At 46.7% G+C, this 23,132-nt stretch overlaps 1 protein-coding gene across 7 annotated transcripts in view; it reads right to left on the bottom strand.

Annotated features, from left to right (window-relative positions):
- Positions 1 to 22,080, bottom strand: part of TF (transferrin) — a 79,729-nt gene extending 57,649 nt beyond the window's left edge. For 3 of the 7 annotated variants that reach the window (XM_023749539.1, XM_014450840.2, XM_023749543.1), the window contains exons 1-12: positions 21,933 to 22,079; positions 20,134 to 20,306; positions 16,113 to 16,221; positions 14,953 to 15,129; positions 14,067 to 14,214; positions 13,000 to 13,055; positions 9,067 to 9,245; positions 7,569 to 7,740; positions 6,560 to 6,702; positions 3,943 to 4,033; positions 2,515 to 2,571; positions 670 to 825 (exon numbers count right to left, since the gene is read on the bottom strand). In XM_023749539.1, the coding sequence (XP_023605307.1) occupies positions 670 to 825; positions 2,515 to 2,571; positions 3,943 to 4,033; positions 6,560 to 6,702; positions 7,569 to 7,740; positions 9,067 to 9,245; positions 13,000 to 13,055; positions 14,067 to 14,214; positions 14,953 to 15,129; positions 16,113 to 16,221; positions 20,134 to 20,306; positions 21,933 to 21,975 (1,504 nt within the window). In that variant the 5' untranslated portion in view covers positions 21,976 to 22,079. Of the gene's footprint in view, positions 1 to 669; positions 826 to 2,514; positions 2,572 to 3,942; positions 4,034 to 6,559; positions 6,703 to 7,568; positions 7,741 to 9,066; positions 9,246 to 12,999; positions 13,056 to 14,066; positions 14,215 to 14,952; positions 15,130 to 16,112; positions 16,222 to 20,133; positions 20,307 to 21,932 lie in introns of all 7 variants that reach the window. The other 4 variants (XM_023749545.1, XM_023749542.1, XM_023749544.1 and 1 more) reach the window with 4 other exon arrangements.
- Positions 22,081 to 23,132: the final 1,052 nt, after the last annotated feature.

Here is a 23,132-nt window from a genome sequence, read left to right as displayed (position 1 = left end):
GTATGGACAGTTAGAACATTGGAATAATTATTGGGAAGTGCGGGGATGTGGAACAGAGAAGCAGGGAGTGCTTCTGAGTGCTGAGGCCAGCATCTGGGGCATTTCCAGTGGAAGGAATTGTTCCACCCCGGGACATTTCCAGCCATGCTCAGCTGCTCAGGTGCAGAGGGAGAAGAGAGCAGGTGGTGGGGTTCACACAGGGCTGGGATGTGTCAGGTGGCTGGGGAAAGCAGGGGAGCAGGAGCCTTTTAGGTATAGCAAGAATGTTGCTAAAATGACTAATACCGGAACCTAAGAAACATGAGGATGAAAGTTAAAGCACTTAAGGACCTCCTGGTGTAAGGTTTTCAATTTTAAAAAGCAGCCAGTTTGTTTGGGAAAATAATGCACACACACCCACTCTTGCTTTGCAACCCTGGGCCTGTTCCCTGAGCCAGCTGCGCGACATAAAGACCTTTCCCCAAGGTCTGCCCTTTGGGCCAGGCCTCTTCCTTGGAGGCAAGGAGGTGAGGAGAAAGGGGAGGACTTCCTTAGGGACATGTGAAGTTCACCCACAGTCTGTCCAGCCCCTTTATGCCACCACTTGCTATTCATTGAACTGAATTTGTCCCTTACACAGATACAGGCCCAAGGAAGGGGCTGCCACACCACCTCCCAGAACACACTTACCAAATTTGCAGGACCCCGTTTGGTTGTATATCAAGCCCATGGGAATGTTCCAGCCAGCCGAAGTGCCAACTGCGGTGTGGCAGGACTTCTTGCCTCGCAGAGAGTTCCAGGTGAGCTTGGCATCTGATTTCTTAACCACTGCCACAGCATAGTGGCCTTGCAACAGAGATACCAAGATCAATTTCAACAGCTCCAGGGCCCTCGTAGAGCTGCTGCAGCTAGCCTCTGCCTGCCACTCTCTTCAGGGAGGGGGAATCGGTTGAATCCCTTACCTCACTCTAGCAGAAGCCCCTGCAAATAACTGTCATTATTAGTACTGGGCCAAACAGAATGACACTCCTGCTCCCGATGTGTCTACATACAAACATTCACAAGTATTTACACACACACTTCATACTTCTTCACCTGAATCCTGCTGTACATTCTTTTCTGCGAGTTACTTGAACCTTTTTAAAGATCAACTGTGGACCTTTTTGATTCAGTAGAAATCAATATAGCTCTCTCATGCTATTTATTGGTTGACTCTAAGTTATGTTCCACTGTGTGGAAGACGTATTTTATAATCCCCCTACTGGTGGGCATTTACATTGTGACCCATTTTCCCCTAAATCTTTGTATATATGAGTGTGTTTCTGTTTAAATATTTCTATTGAATAGAAGTCCAAAAGAAAGATCTTTAATGGCTTCTTTTATAAGGTTAAGTCTCTGATTTTCTAGGTTCACAATAACATTTTCTAATAATGATAATTTAATTTCTCATTCCCCAATATTACATATATCTATATATATATATTTTTTAACTTGCTGCATTCACTTCCAAAATAATGCCAAATATATTTGGTGGGAGTGGGCCTTCTTGTCTTGTTCCTGATTCTAATGGGAGCACCATTGATATTTCATGGATTCCTATCCCAAAATTATGTAACTGAATTGTGCTTATTGAGTACGGCCTAAACTGCAAATCTGAATTTACAAAGATTAGAATTATAAATCTTCAGAATTAGAAGAGAATGTGTGATGGAAGGAGACTTGACTTGGGGTGGTGAACACACAATACAATATACAGATGACGTATTATAGAATTATACACAGAACAGTGGCCCCATCTTTGGAGTCCGACTCAGTAGGTGGGGTCCAAGAATTTTCATTTCTAATAAGTTCTCAGGTGAGGCTGATGCATCTGGTCCAGATACTACACTAGATGCTTTAGCTAATGCCCAAGATCAGTACTTCACAGACAGATACAGACCCTCTATGCCTATGTGGAGACATAGATGGGAGAACTTGTCACCTGCTCTCCTATTCTAAAAACGAGATTGGCTCCCCTGCTATTCAAATCCAGCTGGCTAAAAGCTAAGAGTGATTTCATTTTCCTCCTCGTCTTCATTAACAACAAGCCCCAGACAAGTCAGGAATGGGCTCCTGCCCCAGTGCAGACCTTCGTGCAGAGGTGACAAGGAGCAGTGTGGTTGGTCAGGAGGGGCCCAGGGTTCCAGTCAGGCCACCTCTTCTCAAGCCCAGGTGCAGCCACTTCCTGGCTGTGTGGCCCTGAGCCTCACTTTCCCATCTACATAATATGGGACAATGATACCCAGAGGATTGCTGAGGAAAGCAAACAGGAATAGTGCAAGCCGGAGACCTGTCAACTGTAGAGTACCCTATGAATAGTCATTATTATTACAGCTTCAGGATAGATGTGCTCTCTAACAAGTCACTGTGGTGTCATCTTCCCCTTTATTTTTGTTACAACTCTAGTAACTTTTGTTTATTTTTAAGGTTTTCCTCACCCTTTTCCTAAGAACAGGCCTTTACCTTTGAACCCCAGTGTTACTGATTCTAACTCACCTTCCATGAGTATATTTTCACACCTAGACCCAAGCTGCTCTTTGCTATCTTGGGACACTAAAAAGAAAAAGAAAAACAATTGAGGTATATGGCATTAAATTCCCACAAGCTCATCCCAAAGACATGAGGTGTTCAATCATAAGAGTTAAGAGTAAAATAAAGAGAAACACCAACTAAGCAGGTTTTCATTGGTCATTAACAAGCTAAAATTCTGCAGTCCCATTTTACCCCCTCTTCCCCTGATCTTTGCCATTTGAACTTCAGGTTTCATCCCAGAATCTCCCCAATACTTAGGCAGATGCAGAGAAAGAAAATGAGATGCCCTTTCAAAGGGTCCAATGAAGATCTTGACAAAGATTGTTTTGCATTTCCTATGGGATTCAAGTCATCCTGAAATCTTTCATCGTTATATTCTTGCTATATTAGAGAACAAAGAACCAATCCATAGAGTCAGAAAGACCTGGATGCAGTCTTTATTCTACCTTGGACACAGCATTTAACTTTTCTAAGCCTTAGTTTTTACATCTATAAAATGGACATACCACTATTTGTGTTATAGAGTTGTTTTGTTTTGAAGGATAATGCGTGGTTTCTTGCTCACTGCCTAGCAGATGAGGTGTTTAACAAATGATACTGGTGAAATCCTCTTCTCCGGCCTTATTTTTTCATTTGGATAGATCCCCACTAAAGAACGTGACCTTGCAGCCCCACCCTCCAGTCTTCCAGTGCCGCTGGCATGAGTAAATTTTGGATTAGTAAATTTGGCACAAGGATCTAGGGCTCATGTGGCTCAGCCCCTTCTTTCATTATTGAGGATAGTGGGGAGAGGGTGGTTTAGAGCTTCTCACCTCTGTTTTCCTCGGCCCTCAGCCATGGGCTGAGCCAGCCGACCTGTTCTCCTGAATTAGTGGGCAACTCTTAATTCAAGGGCATTTTGGCAAGCACTGCAGCCAACTCTACACTATGCCCTCCGTATCGCTATTCTCAGTAATGAAGGTGCTATTTTTACCTCTTTTTGCCTAAATCTTACATCTATGTCTTTTTTTTTAAATATATTTTATTGATTTTTTACAGAGAGGAAGGGAGAGAGATAGAGAGCTAGAAACATCGATGAGAGAGAAACATCGATCAGCTGCCTCCTGCACATCTCCTACTGGGGATGTGCCTGCCACCAAGGTACATGCCCTTGACCGGAATCGAACCTGGGACCTTTCAGTCCGCAGGCCGACGCTCTATCCACTGAGCCAAACCGGTTTTGGCACATCTATGTCTTAATTGGTCCAGACATTCTGAAAACTGGATGTTATCTATTAGCTTCCTACACTTCAGCAATAGTTATTATCTCAACAAGGAACCAAATTATTTCCTCATCTCTAAGTCCATGGCCCAGAGGGAATAAAACAGCCAGAGACACTTCCTTCCACTTACTGTAGTTCTCTGCCAGGACAGGCACCAGACCGCACTTGCCCGCCGTGTAGATAAATCCTCCATCTAAGCTCATGGCATCAGCGTCTCCTTTCTGAGGTTAGGAAATAAATCGGTGGCAAAACAGTGAGCTTGTTATCCTGTCTCACTGACCCTCAGAGGTCTCCAATTCACTGGCTTCATGTCACATGTCCTTGTGATTAACCAAATCATGGCTCACCCAAAGCTTCTGCCACGTAAACACAGTTTTAGAAAACTGGACATGCATTTGGCCTGTTAACCCAGGAGAAAGAGCCCAACCCAGGTCAGGCTCCTGGCCTCTCCTGAGATCCATGCCCTCATAGTGCTTTCACTATACCACTATCGCTCAACAAGCCACATGCCAGACTCAGTGACTGCATTTATCTGCTTCTATGGAACACGTTTTCTTTTGTATGGCAGAGTTCCGTTCTGGTCCCATAACTCTGTTGGCAGTGTACTTAGAGCCCTGGCACTAAGTACATAATTAATTTCTCTACTTAAATAATTAATTACAGGCATACCTCAGAGATACTGTGTTTTAGTTCCAGATCACTACAATAAATCAAATATTGCAATAAAGCAAGTCACACGAATTTTTTGGTTTCCCTCTGCATATAAAAGCTATGTTTACATTATACTATAGTCTATTAAGTGTAAAGCACATCATTTCTTAAAAACATTGCACATACCTTAATTTAAAAATACTTTATTGCTAAAATAAAGGCTATCATCTAAGCCAGTGATGGCGAACCTATGACACGTTTTTTTGGTTGATTTTTCTTTGTTAAATGGCATTTAAATATATAAAATAAATTTCAAAAGTATAAATCTTTGTTTTAGTATGGTTGCAAATATCAAAAAATTTCTATATGTGACACAGCACCAGAGTTAAGTTAGGGTTTTTCAAAATGCCGACACGCCGAGCTCAAAAGGTTCACCATCACTGATCTAAGCCTTCAGCAAGCCTTAATCTTGCCTTAAAAAAAATCTAGTATCTACAAAGTGCAATAAAGCAAAGCACAGTAAAATGAGGTATTCCTGTAATAATTAATGTATAGTTTTAATTGATAAATTTTTCCAACAGAGCATAAAATGCACACTTACAGTCACAGATAAGGTCATTAGAAAGAAACACACAGACACACACATACTCTTTGCTTTTGACCTGCTAACTGCCTTTCTAGAAATCTGTAAAAAAAAATCTACTACTTAAGACAGTAGTAACTCTAGAAGGAAAAACTTGCCAAGCCCCTATATGTGTCAGGACCTTTTCTAAACACTTTGCAGTGGTTACTTCATATATTCCTCATAAAATCCAATTAGGTAGGTTGTATAATTTTCCCTCATTAATACATTAGTAAACTGAAGCAGAGAGGGTTTAAATAATTTGTCCAATAGATGGTCACCAGGACTTAAACTTAGGTAGTTTAATTCCTTAACTTTTGCTCATAACCACTATATCACACAGTCTCTGGGCTCTGACTACTCCAAAGGATACATCCCTAAATACTGTTCTACACACATTATTTCATCTATAAAATGGGTGAAGCACCTACCTTAGAGGCTTATCATGAGGATTAAATGAGTTAGTGCAAGTTAAGAGGTCATAAATATTAGCTGTCATTAGTATTAAAGGCATACTCAGAAATTCTGATGATTAAAGAACAAAAAATCTTCATTCCCATATCTATAATAGCAAAAGATCTGGAGATAATTCAAATATAGACATTTAGAAATTAGTTAAATAAATTGAGGCAGAAATACTTGGTAGAATATTATGCAGCAATTAAAACATTTTAAATAAATACTTCATTACCTGAGAAAGTGCAACAACTATGCTCAATAATTTAAGTAATTATAACAATAGCTAATATTTATTTATATGCCAGGTAATGTTATGAGCAATCAAATTAATTTAATCCTTATCATTGACAAAGTTAGAAGGCTGTAGAAATTGCAAGATCTTAATCTTATGGGTTGGTCCCAGGTAAATTTACCAAAATTAGGATCTTCTTTCCTAAGAAAGACTGTATGTCTCCAAAGTTTGTCAATTTTTTGGTCCTTTATCATTTTTTTTCTAATCACAAAAGTATTATCTGTTCATAGAGAAATAAAAATGAGCTTCATAACTCAAAAATTATGTGGTAATTATTTCTGAGTTATGAAGTTGTGAATGATATTATTTATTTTTCATTTCTCTTCCAACATGTATTATTTTTATCACCAGAAAAAAAAATTAAACGTTCAGCTAAAGGACTGAAAAGGTTGATTTGCTTTCACAATCCACAAGGGCCCTGACCACGCCCTGGGACGTCATCCCACTTCCCACAGGTCCTAGGCAGGACACCATTCAGAGCTCCCTGGTCACCAGAGCAGAGCACCAGATGAGTTTGAGCCTTGGGAATGCTCTTTGTTTCTGCCCAGCCCTGAGCAGGGGTCCATGGGATGGAGTGGGATGGGGCTTTGGAGAGTGGGAAAGATGCAACACAACAGTTGCATCTCAGCCTCGTGGCTGATGGGGAGGTGTCTGGGAAGTCTCCGCAGAAAGGCAACATGTGTGGGTGTCTGAACTCAGCTGTGGAGACAGGGCCTTCCTTACCACAATGGCAGCAATGCAGTCCTCAGTGGTCTTCTTCGTGGTGCACTCTAAGATGCCACCACTCACCATAGTCCAATCGCTACACTTGGCACTCTCATGGTGGCCCACTGCGCACCACTTCACCGTCTGTGAGCCTTTCCCACCTAGGACAAGTAGAGAAGAGCCAGGGATCCAAAGGAAGCTCCAAGATGGGTTTGGGAGTTTAGTGCCACCAGCTACAGAGTGGCTGTCCAATGAGGTCCTCATCGACATCAGCAGAGTCACGTGCCCATATCACCACTCACTCCTGCCTATCACCCTCCGGAGAAATGGGAACTCAGTTCTCAGAAAGAACGGTGAAAGCAGAGCAACCCTAACGTCCCTCCTGACCTCACCTTCTCAGGCATCACCTCCCCAGGGAAGGCCTCTGAGCCCTCTCTTACAGGACTGGGTTCTCCCATCCAGGGAGCGCTCCCCGGGGAGTAGTCATGTGTTCTGCTCTGGGTGGGCCTGCTTGCTCTCCTGTTGCGAAGTCTTTGCTCACCACAGTATGCCCACATCTAACACAGTGGCTTTGTAGATGCTCAATAACTATTGGTTGACTAAATGGAGGGGGGGTGGGGAGAGAGAAGGAAGGAAGAAATGGACCATAGGAATTTGGAGGAAGGCAGGAGCTGGATTAAAACCCTCTAAAATTCTAGTTCTCCTGAAGGTGGCAGAGGCTATGTCCCCACTTCAGGTTAGGATGGGCTATTTCCCCTGTCAAATACTAGTAGACCTGTTGTTGGGTGGGGCAACTCTGGTTAATACAAAGAAGCCAGACCATCATTAAGTCAAATGGTCCATAATCTAAAGGTAAGTTAGCTCTTCTCCCCAGCTCAACAGAAACTCCCCTCATTAAAACCCAGTGTAGTTGGTACTCCCCTGAGCTCTGCAGGCCAGTGAAGGCTGGGTCAGGTGAGGCCTGTGGGTACCAGGAAAGCCTCTATGACCCCCACCCTGCCCGCTGCCCTGCCAGGACTTTACATACCTCCCCTTAGAGACCGAATGGCAGCTACATGTTCATATCCCAGGTACAGCATGGCATCCATCTTAGGTGGGACTTTTAAAAACCCATGGGCGGCGTCTGTAAACAGCAGGTCCTTCTTGTAAGGTGAGCCAAAGAGCTGGAAGTCTGCTGACGTGTCTTTTCCAAAATATTCCTGTTAGAAGGACAAACGAGACAGTGAAGGAGGGAAGCTGGCATAGAGAAGCAAAGGGAAAACAAACCCCCACCATTTAAGAACAGAAAGGGAAAAAAGAATGAGTGCCTGAGAGAGAAGACAGGGCCCAAGGCCCTCAGAAGTCCCTGGGGCTCATGGGGTTCTCAGGTCTCCCTCCATGGAATGCTTTATTCAAATCCCCGCTTGTTTGCCTTGTGCAGACTCGGGGAAACTGCAGGGGCTGCCCCTCAGATCCGTACAAAGGGGTTTGGGGTCGTCATGTGCCAGGCAACTGCCCCTCTCCAATGCCATGTTCCCGTGGGCAGTCAGTGAAGGCTGCCGCGGTCCTGGCCGCCTGATTCTCCAAGTGGCTCCGGTGCTCTTCATCCTGAGTAGCTGGGGATCCAGCACGCCGCCATCCAGGCTGGAGGTCAGGAGTCCTGGGCCCGCCCCCCACCACTGAGGATCTCAAGCAGTCCTTTCCCCCTTCAGGCAAAAACAAAGGGCCCTTTACCTATGACTCCCACTGTCTGGCCCAAAGCTGTTCCTGGCTGTACCCAACAGCAGCACCTACTCACACACTCTTTCCAGTGTCTGGCTGCTTTTTGTTTTGCAGTGGCTCTGCATAAACTGTCACCTGCTGCTTTCTCTGGCAAACCTCCGTACTTCCTTGGTGTGCACACAGCTTATTCCCTGGGGTCCCAGAACTTTCCCAGATGCATCCTGCAAATCAGTCTTCTGTCCTCCGGAAAGTACATAATCCATGTCCCCAAGGTTGTGCCATCCCACCTCCTGATAATTTGTATGTGCCCACATTTCTCTGTGAGCAACTCAAGGGCAGGTCTTTGTCTAGTTCATCTCTGGACCCCCAGTGCTGAGCAGAGAGCGCCAACAGGGATGGGTGATGAATGATGGCTGGCTGGGAGAGAATGCCACCAACGCAGGACAGAGAGGAATGCTCGCCGAGGGTTACTGCGCCTGAGGGAAGTCAGGAGGGCAGGGCCACATGCCAATAGGATAACAGGGGGGACACCTCATGGAGGGGGGACACCTGCATCCACTTAGAACGAAAGAACACACTGGGGCAACGAGGAACTTCTGCAGATTCTTTGGCCCACCAGGTCGGTGATGCCAGGTGAGGGTTTTATGGCCTCTGCTGCCTATAACATATACAGACGGAGTGGCTTGTCAGTGAAGAGGATGATGTGTGGTATGGTTCCTGCCGTGATCCACAGGACTGCCAGAGTGGCAATAAGAGAGTAAAGGAAGGTGTCCTGAATCCAAGCAGTGACTCCTAAGCAGGAAGGAGGACAGTGGATTTGGTACCTGGGCCTGGTTGAGAAGCTCCCAGATCAAGTCCTCCTTGCCGCCCACACTTCGGGCCACGACAGCATGGGAAGGGATGCTGGCCAGGTGGCACTCCTCATATTGGTCTACTGGCTTCCGGGTGTTGTCCCTGCAGAGGAGCTCGTACTGGTCCCCGTCAGCCTGGCGTGCAAGGTTCTCTGGGGGAAGAAAGCCCAAAGGAGCCAACAGACTGTAGGCAGAGACATCAGCTATGGTCCCCCTTTCTCACTAAAACACACACTACCTGACCTTGTTGAAATAACCTTCTAGGCCCAAGATGGAGCCGCTCCTGCCCAGGATGCCACGTCAACAAACCAAAACTTAGATAACTTTCATGTCCCTGTAATGTTCTGCGTGATCAGAAGTGCAGTATCCAGCCAGTCCTCACTGCCAACCCAACTCTGGGCTCTCTACTTCTTTCTTTGTTCCTTCTCAGCCCAAACAAGGTTGAGAGTGTGGCCCCAGCCAATGAGATGTTTCCTATGTGTCTCTTCCTTGTTTTTTATTCTTTGTCCTGTAAAAGCTTCCTGCTTTCCTCCCCATTTTGCAATTCCACATGGAGACTGCCCACTTCTTGAAGTGTTAATAACGTTTGTTTATATCACCAAAACTGTCTCCTTGAATCATTCTTTTAACAACCCTAAGAGGACTGAAAGAGAATCTTTTCCAAATACATTTTCTACAGATGAGGGACCTGAGGCCTCGGGAGAAGAGATGATTGGGGAGACAGGGCTGGGAGGCATGCTTGGCCTGGAGCCCTCCCACTGCCCCTGTCCCTATGGCTCTGCTAATATGAAAGGTGACAGCAGATGTTTACCGAGCACTCACAGCACACCAAACACCGTGCTGAAGTCACCCCGTGCTCTTTGTCACTTAATCCTCAGCAGCTGAAGGAGGCCGGTGATGTGATTATCCCACTCTATTTTTTTAAATATATTTTTATTTATTTCAGAGAGTAAGGAAGAGGGAGAGAGAGAAACATCAATGATGAGAGAATCATTGATCGGCTGCCTCCTGCACATCCCTCCCCCGCTGGAGACTGCAACCTGGGCATGTGCCCTTAACCGGGCTTGAACCTGGGTCCCTTCAGTCCTCAGGCCGACTCTGTATCCACTGAGCCAAACCAGCTAGGGCAATTATTCCATTCTAGAGAAAAGGAAATAGCCTCAGAGAGTTGAGGTAACTCATCAAACTTGCTAATCTGAGGCTGACATGTGGCCATGCTAGGATAATTCTGGTCTCCCCCTAAAGACAGAACCCACCAGAGAAAGGTGGTGGGGCAGGTGAGGGAGGGACAGGAGCCGAATAAGCCTGGTAGGGCATTCTATAGCTACAGAGAAGGACCAGAAAGCCTTGTAAGGAAAACAAGCTCTTTGGTTCTCCTCGTCTAGCTATTAGAAGGTGTTCTGGATTGAACTGTGCGCCCCCTGCCCAGATTCACATGTTAAAGTCCTGATCCCCATGACCTCAGAATGTGACCTTATTTAGAAATAGAGTCATTGCAGATGTAATTAAGAAGCAGTCATACTGGAGTGGGTAGGCCCTACTCCTATTATGACTGGTGCCCTTATCAAAAGAGGAAATTTGGACACCGACAGACATGGAGAGACAGAGATTGGGGTAATGTAGTACAGGCCGAGGAACACCAAAGACTGCCAGCAAACTACTGGAAACTAGAAGAAAGGCATGGGACAGATTTTCCCTCACAGCCTCAGAAGGAGCTAACCCTGCCAACATGCTGATCTTGGACTTTTGCCTCTAGAACTATGAGACAATAAATTTCTGTTGCTTAAGGTACTTTGTTATGGCAGCCCTATCAAATTCATACAGAAGGCCTTTGTGGTTGATAAATCTCCTATCAAAAGAGAAGGAAGTTGGGCTGGTATGGCTCAGTGGTTGAGCATTGACCCATGAACCAGGAGGTCATGGTTCCATTCCCAGTCAGGGCCATACCCAGGTTGCACGCTTGATCCCCAGGAGCGGGTGTGCAGGAGGCAGCCGATCCATGATTCTCTCTCATCATTAATGTTTCTATCTCTTTCTCCCTCTCCCTTCCTCTCTCTGAAGTCAATTAAAACATTTTTTTTAAAAAAGAGAGAGAGAAGGAATACAATTAGAGTTCTTGTGAATGTTACCATTTTAATTAGGAATGTCATAAAGAAAATACATTTTATTTTTATTTATTTATTTTTTTTATAATATATTTTATTGATTTTTTACAGAGAGGAAGGGAGAGGGATAGAGAGTTAGAAACATCGATCAGCTGCCTCCTGCACATCCCCTACCCCGGGGATGTGCCCGAAACCCAGGTACATGCCCTTGACCAGAATCGAACCTGGGACCTTTCAGTACGCAGGCCGATGCTCTATCCACTGAGCCAAACCGGTTTCAGCAAGAAAATATATTTTAAATATATTAAAATTTTTAAATGATTTAGTAATGTTAGAATTAAGTTAAAAGACTCAATATGATCTAATAGTTTCAGAAAGAACTAACTTTTCCACCTTAGTCACTCACCACCCACACTCATTTTCATCCCTAAAGCCCAGTGGACACTCTCTCATAAACAACTACTTTTAATAAGGGGTCTTGTATAATAGCAGACAAGTGGCTTTCAGCAAAGATAATCAGGATGGTCTAACAATGGTCGGCAAACTGCGGCTCGCGAGCCACATGCGGCTCTTTGGCCCCTTGAGTGTGGCTCTTCCACAAAATACCGACTTCTGCGCATGGGCCACGAAGTTTCAGTCGTACTGTACATGCGCGCCTGCACGTGGTATTTTGTGAAAGAGCCACACTCAAGGGGCCAAAGAGCCACATGTGGCTCGAGAGCCGTAGTTTGTCGACCACTGGTCTAGGACAACCTGTTGTTTTCAGAAAGTGAGGATGTTTTAAACACTTTAGGGTGAGTGTTAGAAGGTGCTGCCCTCTAACATAATTGTGGTAACTTGAGCAACCAGAGGATATAACAGTGACAATTATTTGGAACAACTTGATCCTGGGAGATGAAACCCCTAGATGACCCCACTGATTAAAATTACTGATAATAAGACATGCATCACTTACCAAAATGCTAACAAACCTGGTCAATGTGTAGTAATGAGGAGACAGTGAATTGTGAATGGCTGAACAAGAGAACAAAACAAGGGGAACTCCTATTTCGTGTAAGAGAAAAACTAGGTTATGAGGAGCGAAGGCCCATGTAGAAAGCAAGCACTTAAAGTTTTCCTTGAGGTAGCAGACATGAATCTTAAAATGAATTTAGCACAGTGATTATATACTTGGTTTTAAACATCGTGAGTGATACAAGTGTGTTCTATAGCTGAAAGAAATTCAATCGGTTATAAAAGCCAAAGTCTGTACTCTCATCTTGTCTGAAAAACTTTTTTGTTATTTTTTTGTTTGTGATAAATTACCCAAAACCCTGAAAAGGTGTTTGTTTGTTTGTTTAAATATAGAAACAAAGAAGAAATTATTGTCCGTAGTAATAATGCTTTTGCAATAGACTTATTATATGTGTGCTAATAAGTTCTGAAATCATTATGATAGTGTGGGTTTTGCTGCAGATATTTGAGCATTTGGGAGCCATTTGTACTGAGGCATTCAGAAGAACGTGATTAAATTTGAAATTGGTATTTCAGTGACTGGGATAATTTGATTATTGAAACTCATTTTGTTTTACTAGTTAAGCAATGTTTAAATATTCAGAAAATCTGTTTAGTAGAGTTATAGACTGAACAAATTGAGCACTAAACAATGTACAAATAACAAAAATGTGTTTTATACAGAAACCCTCCTATTTCAATAAGATCTTGTCACCACCCATCTCTAGATGTAGGAAAACTTTGAGGCAAAATCAGTTCCCCTGGCCAGGGTGCGACGCACATGATTCCTCCTCTGCCCAGCACTTACCTGATACAGTCATATGTCTCACGAAACCCACATCCCCCGCTCCATCCTGCAGACACCTGAGGAACAGGACAGCTGCAGTCAGGGCACTCTCCAGGACAGGGCCTTGCCCTCCCCGTGCAGACCCTCTGAGGTTCTGCCCCAGCCACAGGCTCACAGAGCTGTGCCATTTCTCAGACTTCCATCTGTCCTCACAGAGGTGATGGCCCTGAACCCCCACAGCCAAGCTGAGGGCTGAGGCAAGTAGAGCCCTGTAGCCACATCCCAGACAACTCTGGGGAGGGATGGTGTGAAAGTAGGACCCTCACCTTCCTCTTCAAAAGCAGCCAAAAGCAATAGATTTTTTTTAAAATAAAGGTTTAAAGCTTTTTACATGTAGGATCAAAACTCTGGATAGCCTTGGATCCCCGGCCTGGTTTTGAGTGGTAGCCATTTCCCTTACTGAACATGGACTAGGGAGAGGTGCCTTCACAGGGCTGAGAGGGAGGTGGGGAGAGGCAGGCACATGTGTCCCAGACACAGGGAGATGCTCAGGCAGAAAGAAGCAAACTGGGAGATCCTGGCCTTTAATCAGATGGGAGCCCAAGCCTGTGTCTGTGGATCCCAGAGTCCCAGAGTCAGGTCTATTCCCTCCACCCTCCAGGAGGGTCCAGGAGGGTAACATAGACCCCAGACTCTGGGAGACGAGAGGGCCTCCCACACAAAAGACTGCTCCTCAGGATGGTTAGGAGGCACTCAGAACCTGGGTTTCACACTGACCCTCTAGGGCAGTGGTTCTCAACCTTCTGGCCTTTTAAATACAGTTCATGTTGTGACCCAACCATAAAATTATTTTCGTTGCTACTTCATAACTGTAATGTTGCTACTGTTATGAATCATAATGTAAATATCTGATATGCAGGATGGTCTTAGGCGACCCCTGTGAAAGGGTCGTTCGACAGCCAAAGGGGTCGCGACCCACAGGTTGAGAACCGCTGCTCTAGGGGGTCTGGGGCAGCCCTGCCTAATCCCTGTGCTTTCGTTTCACCATCTTCAGAGAAAGCGGGGGAGGAACAGGGAGACTCACTCACTTGAAGGCACCCGAGTAGCCAAAGTACGGTTCATGGTGGGAGTAGGCACACTTGTCTTTCCCTTTCCCAGCACACAGCTGACACAGTTTGGGGAAGGCTGTCCCATCCGCACCGGGGACACAGCTGGCAGCGAAGAAATTGGACGCTGCTGCTCAAGACAGAGATGTGGAATATGAGCCAACCTGGCCAAAGACAATTACAGCTCCCAAGCCAGGCTCCTCAGTGACCAGAGAGTGACCAGAACAAACCCAGCATACCAGGCCCAGCTTGCCCGTATGTGTGTTCACTGGTCAAGATCAAGGTTTCCAAAAAGGGACATGTTAACAACTATTTGCCCACCGCCCTTCCCAAGGACCAGGCCTATGCCTGCCTCCAATCAAGGCCTGTCTTAGGACACTGTCAGCCCCCTCCCTGCCTTGTCACACTGGAACAGCTCAGAGATAAATCTTCCCTGGAAGTCATGCCCAGGAGATGACAGACCCACCTGGACAGGTGCATGCCAGGCTCATGGCCAGCAGATGGCCACCAGAGAATGCTCCAGCAGGAGGGGAAACACAGAAAGGAAGGCACCCCAGGGAAGTGGGCAATAGGCCCCACTGACCTTGGTCCTGCCTGAACCCTCTGTCTGGCCTGATGCCCTTTCCCACCCACTCCTCCAGGCAGCCTCTACTGAGGTATCAGGAGCTCAGAGAAGACTCAGCCGAACCCTCCCAAGGGCTGCCAGTGTTGCAGACCCAACCAGTTTAAAGCTGGTTAACCTCTCACCTCCACCCCAAGAATCATCACACATGACCACCTGATCATGTCTGAGTGACCTCAGGGTGGCCTGTAAGGCACCTAAAGAAGGGAGGTGTGCTCAAGGGCACACACCCTCCTGCCTGCTTACCTTTCTGAAGAGATTCCTGTGGCTCAGGCAATTTGGAATAGAGTGTCCGCATGGGGACGTTCCACCCAGCGGACCTGCCAAGGCCTGTGTGGCAGGACTTCTTGCCTCGAAGCTCTTTCAGCTGGAATCCGCTGCCTTTCTTCACCACGGCCACAGCATAATAGCTGGTTTGTGGATCTACAAAGAGACATGTGAATGGAAGACCCACAACATGGGCCTCAGGGAAACATTGCTCATCACTGCTGGGCTCCTGACTAGGGAAGGGGAACCCACAAGCCACACTTATGTTGGGTTGGGTCCCAAAGAAGGAGAGATCAGAGTAACTTCCCTAGGTTTGCAGGGAAGAAAAGGACCAGAGAGGGGACATTTGTATAACCCTCCAGGCAAACACTGGCCAGAAGGCCACAGGCACATGATTTTTCCTACCCTGGCCCTGCAGATTGTCTGCCTACATCTATCAACCCAAGCCTATCTGGAAACCAGAGGTCACATTCCTGACTCCCTCTAAGTATTTCCTGGAACCTAGGGACACAGGCCCAGAGATAGTCAGGTTACTCTCAGAGTGTGTGCTCCAGTGTGGTCTTTCCTCTGAGTGAGGCACCTGTGGTTCATGGAGGACTCTCTATATAGCTCTAAACTGGAATGATTGAGGTCAGGCTATACCAATGATGGCGAACCTATGACACGCGTGTCAGAGGTGACATGTGAACTCATTTTTTGGTTGATTTTTCTTTGTTAAATGGCATTTAAATATATAAAATAAATATCAAAAATATAAGTCTTTGTTTATATTTATGGTTGCAAATATAAAAAAATTTCTATATGTGACACGGCACCAGAATTAAGTTAGGATTCTTCAAAATGCTGACACGCCAAGCTCAAAAGGTTCGCCATCACTGGGCTATACACTGCCTGCTCTATTTCTCCAGGGAGCACATTTCCTGGCCCAGGAGGTCAGTGTCAGCAGCACCAGTCCTCATCCAGCCCAAAGCCACAGAGACCTTGAGTTCTGCCTGTGGGGGCTTATAGGGCACCACACTGCCCACTCATTCCTCCATTACCTGCCTAAATAAGACAAGAGTCTACCGGGAGAGAACAAGGGTCTATCAGGAGAGAACAACAGCCACAAACCCTCTCCCGGGTCCCCAGGGAGAACTCACTCTCTTTTGACCCATAGTACTCTGCCACTACAGGTTTCAGGTTGAAGGGGGCTCGGCCCGCGTCAAACACCAAACCTGCATCCAATGTCACAGCATCTGCTTTGCCTTCCTGAAAAGGAACAAACCAGACACCAATGAAGTCCTCACTTCCAGGAAAGACCACCTAAACCCAGGTGAGTGAGGGTGACTTTGGGGGCCAGAAAAGCCATCACCTTGGTCAGACCACACACTAAACCGTTTCAGTTGACTCCACCACCCCAGTGGGGGAGTTTGGCCACCATATTCCTATTCCTCCAACATAGAGGAAGGAATGGCTTGGTTTTCTTTTTCCTGGTGAGGAGTCTGGTTCTTGGCTCAGAAACCTGTGTGTGATCTTTTAGGATCAACCTGAGCTACAGAGGCTTTACTCACAGGCCTCCTGGTGGAAAGCTGCCCTCCGCACACCAGGCTGGGTACACAGCCCAGGCACTGCAGGCTCTGAAGGAGGTTGCAGTCAATCACTCAGGCCCCCCTGCCCGGCCATGCTTTTACATGTGCACATTGAGAACCCAGGTGCTGTTGTTTGGTGACCTCTTTTTTTTTTTTAAACTAAATCTTTATTGTTCAGATTATTACAGTTGTTCCTCTTTTTCCCCCCATAGCTCCCCTCCACCTGGTTCCCACCCCACCCTCTGCCCTTACCCCCGCCCACCACTGTCCTCATCCATAGGTGTACAATTTTTGTCCAGTCTCTTCCCACACCCTCCACACTCCTTCCCCCCCCCACAAAAAATAGTCAGTCCACTCCCTTTCTATGCCCCTGATTCTATTATATTCACCAGTTTATTCTGTTCATCAGATTATTTATTCACTTGATTTTTAGATTCACTTGTTGATAGATGTGTATTTGTTGTTCATGATTTGTATCTTTACCTTTTTCTTCTTCTTCCTCTTCTTAAAGAATACCTTTTAGCATTTCATATAATACTGGTTTGGTGGTGATGAACTCCTTTAGCTTTTTCTTATCTGTGAAGCTCTTTATCTGACCTTCAATTCTGAATGATAGCTTTGCTGGGTAAAGTAATCTTGGTTGTAGGTTCTTGGTATTCATCACTTTGAATATTTCTTGCCACTCCCTTCTGGCCTGCATAGTTTCTGTTGAGAAATCAGCTGACAGTCTTATGGGTACTCCCTTGTAGGTAACTGACTGTTTTTCTCTTGCTGCTTTTAAGATTCTCTCTTTGTCTTTTGCCCCTGGCATTTTAATTATGATGTATCTTGGTGTGGTTCTCTTTGGATTCCTTTTGTGTGGGGTTCTCTGTGCTTCCTGGACTTGTAAGTCTATTTCTTTCATCAGGTAGGGGAAGTTTTCTGTCATTATTTCTTCAAATAGGTTTTCAATATCTTGCTCTCTCTCTTCTTCTGGCACCCCCATAATTCGGATGTTGGTCCCAGAGGCTTCTTACACTATCTTCATATTTTTGGATTCTTTTTTCTTTTTGTTTTTCTAGTTGGGTGTTTTTTGCTTCTTCGTATTTCAAATCTTTGACTTGATTCTTGCGATCTTCTAGTCTGCTGTTGGAACTCTGTATAATATTCTTTATTTCAGTCAGTGTATGCTTAATTTCTAGTTGGTCCTTTATCACAACATCGAGGGTCTCACTAGATTTCTTGAGGTTCTCATTAAGTTTATCGGCAGTTTCTAGAGAATCCTTGAAAATTCTAAAAAGTGTGGTTTTGAACTCTATATCCAGTCGTTTGCTGTCCTCCATTTCTGTCATTTGTGACCTGTTTCTTTGTCTCGGCATTTTTTATGCTTCCTTGTGTTGGTAGAGTGGTTTTGTGTGCTAGGTGTCCTATAGGGCCCAGTGGCTCAGCCTCCCCAATTACCTGAGGTGGACACTCTTTGTGCACCCCTTTGTGGGCTTTGTGCACAGTCTTGTTGTAGTTAAGCCTTGATTGTTGTAGGTATCACTGGGAGGAATTGTCCTCCAGGCCAATTGGCTGTGAGAATCAGCTGTGTCTGCAGTGGGAGAACTTCTGTGCTGGAGACACCCCTCTGGAGCAAGACTAGCTTCAATGGGGCTTCGGTGCTCACTGAGTCTGCCCCCTGAGTGTGTCCCTTATGGATCTGAGGAGTTGTAATCTGGATGGTCCCACTCTGACCACTGGGTACACTGGCTCTTGGATCTCTAAGGAGGTGCTAATTTAGCCTCTGCCTGAGGCTACCCAGCAGGAGTCCAGCTGTGAAGCAGTGCAAGCTGCTGTGGGGCCTTGGGCCTTCTTTTGGAAGTTCTGGGTTTCTCTGACCCAGCTGCAGTTTGTTAGGTAATTTTCAGATTGCAAAGGGCCAGGCCTTTCATATGCAAAAGGCTCTGCACACAGCTTGGGTGGGGCGGGGTCTCTGGGGATCAATAGGGCGGAGCAAGCAGCTATGGCTGCTCCCCAGTCCTACCCTAAGAGGCCCTGCTTCTCAGTGTCCTGGTAATCGCTGTAAGTACCTCTGAGAGAAAGCCAGTTCCGACCAATGCCAGACAGTCCAATTTCTCCTGTATGAGTCTGGGTCCCCAGAGACTCGCCCGGAACTGGAATTCAGTGCAGTTAGGAGCTTGAGACTCCCTCCCGATTGAAAAAGACAACCGTGTCCTCAGCTGCCAGCCCTTTCCGCATGCACCTCTGTACCTCTGCACTTTACTTCCACACCTCCTCTGAGTCTCAGTGTGCTTTTCTCTTTCCTTCTAGTTGTAGAATTTCCACTCAGCCAGCCTTCCTGTGGTTCTGGATGATGTCTGTTTTGTCTTTTAGTTGTATTTTTGAAGTGGTTGTGCAAGGCACCAATTTCCGGTGTTTACCTATGCCGCCATCTTGGTTTTTCCTCGGTGACCTCTTTATCATGGGCCCTCTGCTGAGGCCAGGGGGTTCCATAACCTCAAGTGTCGCCATTCCCATAGAATCCAATGCTGCCACAAAGCAATCCTAGAAGTAAGCTATTGGCGATAATGAAGTTTTGAGAACTTGTGGTGGGTTCATGGATAGTATGATTTTATATTATTAACATATTTAAAAATAAAGAGGGGCATGCAGGGACCAAAGCTGAACATATATCATAATCCAAGGGTTCTAATTAAGCCATGATAGTAACTGAGGTCCAATTTAAAAACAAAGAACACACCAGTAGTTTGTACCAAATCAAACTTGATTTCCTGAGTTAATCAAGCTCCATTTGGCTGAGTCTTTCCTCTTCCACCTCAGTGCTCCTTATACTATCTGCTTCTTCTGTTCTGTTACCCTGATTCCTCCACAGCAACTCAAACAAGCTCAGCTCTCCCCTGCCTCAGGGCCTTTGCACACACTGTGTTCACTGCCTGGAGTATTATACCCTGGCTCTTCCCTGGGGTCTCAGCTTCATTGTTCCCTCTCAGGGAGATTGTTCCTGACACTCAGTGATCAATCAGAGCATTCTACCTTTCCCCTTTCTGTACATTTTTCATTGTATATCACACAATTTGAAATTACATGTCTGTTCGTTTGCATGTTTTTCTTCTCTCCTGATTAGACTGTAAGCTCCTCAAGAGTAAGGACCATGTATGTGTCTTTAAATCCACCACTGCAGCCCCACTGCCCAGCACAGCATCTGACACAGGTTCAAATGAGCAGGAACAATGCTGAAGGAGTGAAGAGGATTTTGGAAAACTTAGAAAACAAAGGGGTCAGCTATCATCTGCAATTCTGTCACCATATTTCTCTTCCCCGTGACCATCATTCATCTACTTTCATGATGTATTAAGAACTTCCAAACCATGTTATTTTGATAGCAAACATTCTTGTTTTTTCCCTGCGTTCAGAGAACTCAGTGCCTCAAAATAGCCCCCTTTCAAACCAAGATGAATTTTGCTTTAAGACTCCTTAAAGGTAGCCGCTCCTATGTTCATTTCGGAAGTACATCAGCCTCCTATGTGTGAGTACAGAATTGTTCCAGAACGCCAGGAGCAAGAGAAAGTGTGGATTGTCTTCCACTCTCCTTTAGGCAGCAATGACTTACCGCAATGGCCTGGATGCACTCATGGTAGGAGCTTTTCTTCACACACAAAACGACGGGACCAGCCTCAGGGAGGACTTTCTTTATACTCATGCTGAAATTCAAGCACTTCGCGAATTCATGATCCGAGATGGTGCACCATTGCACATTTTTGTCGGGGAAGGCCAGGCACAGCCCTACAGGAGAAAGGACAGAGAGCCCCGTCCCAGTGGGAGAGACAGCAGCACCCTCTGAAGGGACTTGCAGGCTATATCCCCTCTGTCCTGTCCTGCCCTCCTCCCACTCCTGTCCATGAACAGTGAAGGGTACAGGTCCCACTGCATTCTGAGACTGGGACTAGGGAAGGAGAGGCAGCTCTTGTCTCTGGTTTGTAAACACAGCGCCGATTGGAAAAATGAACTTTTGGTCAGCCCCTGACATTGCCAAGAGAGAAGGTGGAGGAAGAACAAAGAACAGAAGCCCTGTTCAGGAAGAATTTGGGGCAGACCTGGGGACTGAACCATGGATTTCCCGTGGCCATCGGTAGCTGGGCCACAGCTGTACTCTACCTTTCCAGCCTTTCCCCAGCACCAGGAGCTCACGGTGAGGCCCTGTGTGGCAGACTGGGCCAGGGAGGGCCCACCACAGCACTCCTTGCCTTTCCTGCCTTCTCCCTCCTCTGCCCTGCCCAGACTGCCCCTCCCCTATGTAAGATACCCTACTCCAGAAGTGACTGAAGACAGCCTGAGACCTGACCGAACCAGGGCTGGACAGAAACAACAGTTGCTGAGCCAGCGAGGGCTCTGCACATGCCTGAGTTTATTGACTTTGCACCACCACCTTCCTTGCAGTTACCCAGCCAAGAGCCCTGCCCACCCCATAACACAGGAGGGCGCCCCTACATTTATGTGCGGGATTTTTTACCAGTGCTAACTCACCTGTGTCTAGTGTTCTGCCATTAGATACATTATCTCATTTCACTTTCACAGCAACTGTGTACTTACTGTGAAAAAGCAATTCCTACTGAACTAATGAGGACAAACAGCTCAGAGAGGTCAAGGGACAGCCTAGAGTCACACAGCACTGAGTGGCAGGAGGATCCCACTGTAGGGTGGTGGTTTTCCCTCTACATTCCTCTCCCTCGCTGGTGTGTGGTAGGGATGGGAGGTGTACATTTCAGAGCAGGAAAGATCCTCTGCTTAGACACCCGACAAGTCAAGGCATATCTGACATGTGCCCTTCCCTCTTAATAATAACAGGTGAGCCCTGCGGAAACACCTCCTCCTCTGTTCCTGTTTCCTTCGCTGTAAACAGGATCAACAGCCTCTAGGCCAGGGGGTCACGAACTTCGTAATGGGCTGAGTAAATATTTTAAGCTTTGTGGGCCACACAGTCTCTGTGGCAACCGCTTAACTCTGTCCTTGAAGCCTGAAAGCAGCCATGGACAGCACTTACCTGAACGAGTGTGACTGTGTTCTAATATTTTATGTATGGACACCGAAATTGGAATTTCATGTAACTAACGTGTCAAAACTATTGTTCTTTTGATTTTCTTTCAGCCATTCAAAGATACAGAAAATATCCTTAGCTCATCCTGGCGGCAGGCAGGATTGGACAGCTGGTCCTAGTTTGTGAGCCCCAGCCCTAGGCTAAGTTGGTCAGGTGTCTGGGTGCACCTTGGGCAGAAGGCCCTTTGGGTGCTAGGTGGCCTTGGGGCTCCTCAGACCCAGGGGGTTCAGAGTCCCGCTATGGCTGACCCTCGGCCGGCACGGGTCACAGTCCTGGAGGGCCGGTCCCAACCCCGCCCCCGGTGCGCCACTCACCTAGCGCCCCCGCGCACAGCAGGGTGCAGATGGTGAGCCTCATCCTCACTGCGGAGCGATACCGGAGCAGGCTCCCAGCCGCCTCGGCCAGCTCCACTGGTCCTCCGGGTGGGGAGGGTGAGGGATCCGCCTCCTCCGGAGGGATCGCCCTTCCGGGCGGGTCACCTTTGCCACACCCCACCTCGCCCCAGAGCAGCCGGGGCCCTCCGTGGGGCTGGAGGACGGCAAATTGTCACCCACTCGCCCCCTGCCCCTAGCCTGCGCCCTCTGCCCAGCGCCCGGAGCAGCAAGGCTGGAGCCCCAGGCGAGGGATACGCGCCCCGGAGGTACGACCGAAGCAACCTAGAGCCTGCTGGACGAGACAAGAGCGACCGGCCCGGTCCGCTACGTTCCTAACCTCCGGAGCTCCATCAGCTAAGCAGCTCTTTAATGTTTGAGCACAGACTCCTTAGGACTGGGGACCCTTCCCCCAGGAAAGTATGTGCACACAACGTTTTGAACAGTTTTCAGAATCTTCCTCTGAAAGCGTCTCTGCTGCCCCCTCCGGGCCCCTCTTGGAACTCACGCCCCACAAACGACAAGGTCCCTCCAACCTTCTGCTGAAGGCCAAGATCAGATGAAGCTCTGAACCCGGGCAGGGCTGCTGCTACTCGCCCCTGCTACCTGCAGCCCAATCGTCCCGTCTGTGAGCTCTGCCTGGAGGAAGTCTTCGGATTTAAATAACGTTTAAGCAGGTTTTATTGAAGCACAACAAACATACGTAAAACTTCACAGATGCTGGCGTACAACTTGAAGAATAGCCACCCTGTGAACACATCCACGTACCAGCACCGGTGGCATGAAACAGGACGGGAGCAGAGCAGGGATGGCTCCCCGGTGCCCTCTTTCAGGTCACTTTCCCCCAAAGAGATCCATTATCATAGCTTCCAACAACATACACTAATTCTGTGGATTTTTGAATTTTAACGAGGTAGAATCGTACAATACATACGTACAATGTTGTGTCTGGCTTCTTACACTCAAGCTTATATTTGTGAACAGTTGTCCTGCATGCATTCTCGGTGTTGCATCTTATTCCATACTGTGTATGTGGCACACTTATCTTTCCTGCTGATGGTGGTAGTGTATAGTTTGGGCTCTCATGAAGTAAGCGCTGCTATGAGCATTCTAGCACATGTCTTTTAGTGCATATAGGGATGC

Source organism: Myotis lucifugus, unplaced genomic scaffold (assembly GCF_000147115.1).
Source record: "Myotis lucifugus unplaced genomic scaffold, Myoluc2.0 scaffold_8, whole genome shotgun sequence".
NCBI lineage: Eukaryota > Metazoa > Chordata > Mammalia > Chiroptera > Vespertilionidae > Myotis > Myotis lucifugus.
Note: the sequence above shows the minus strand (reverse complement) of the source record. Positions and strands in the feature narration are given on the sequence as shown.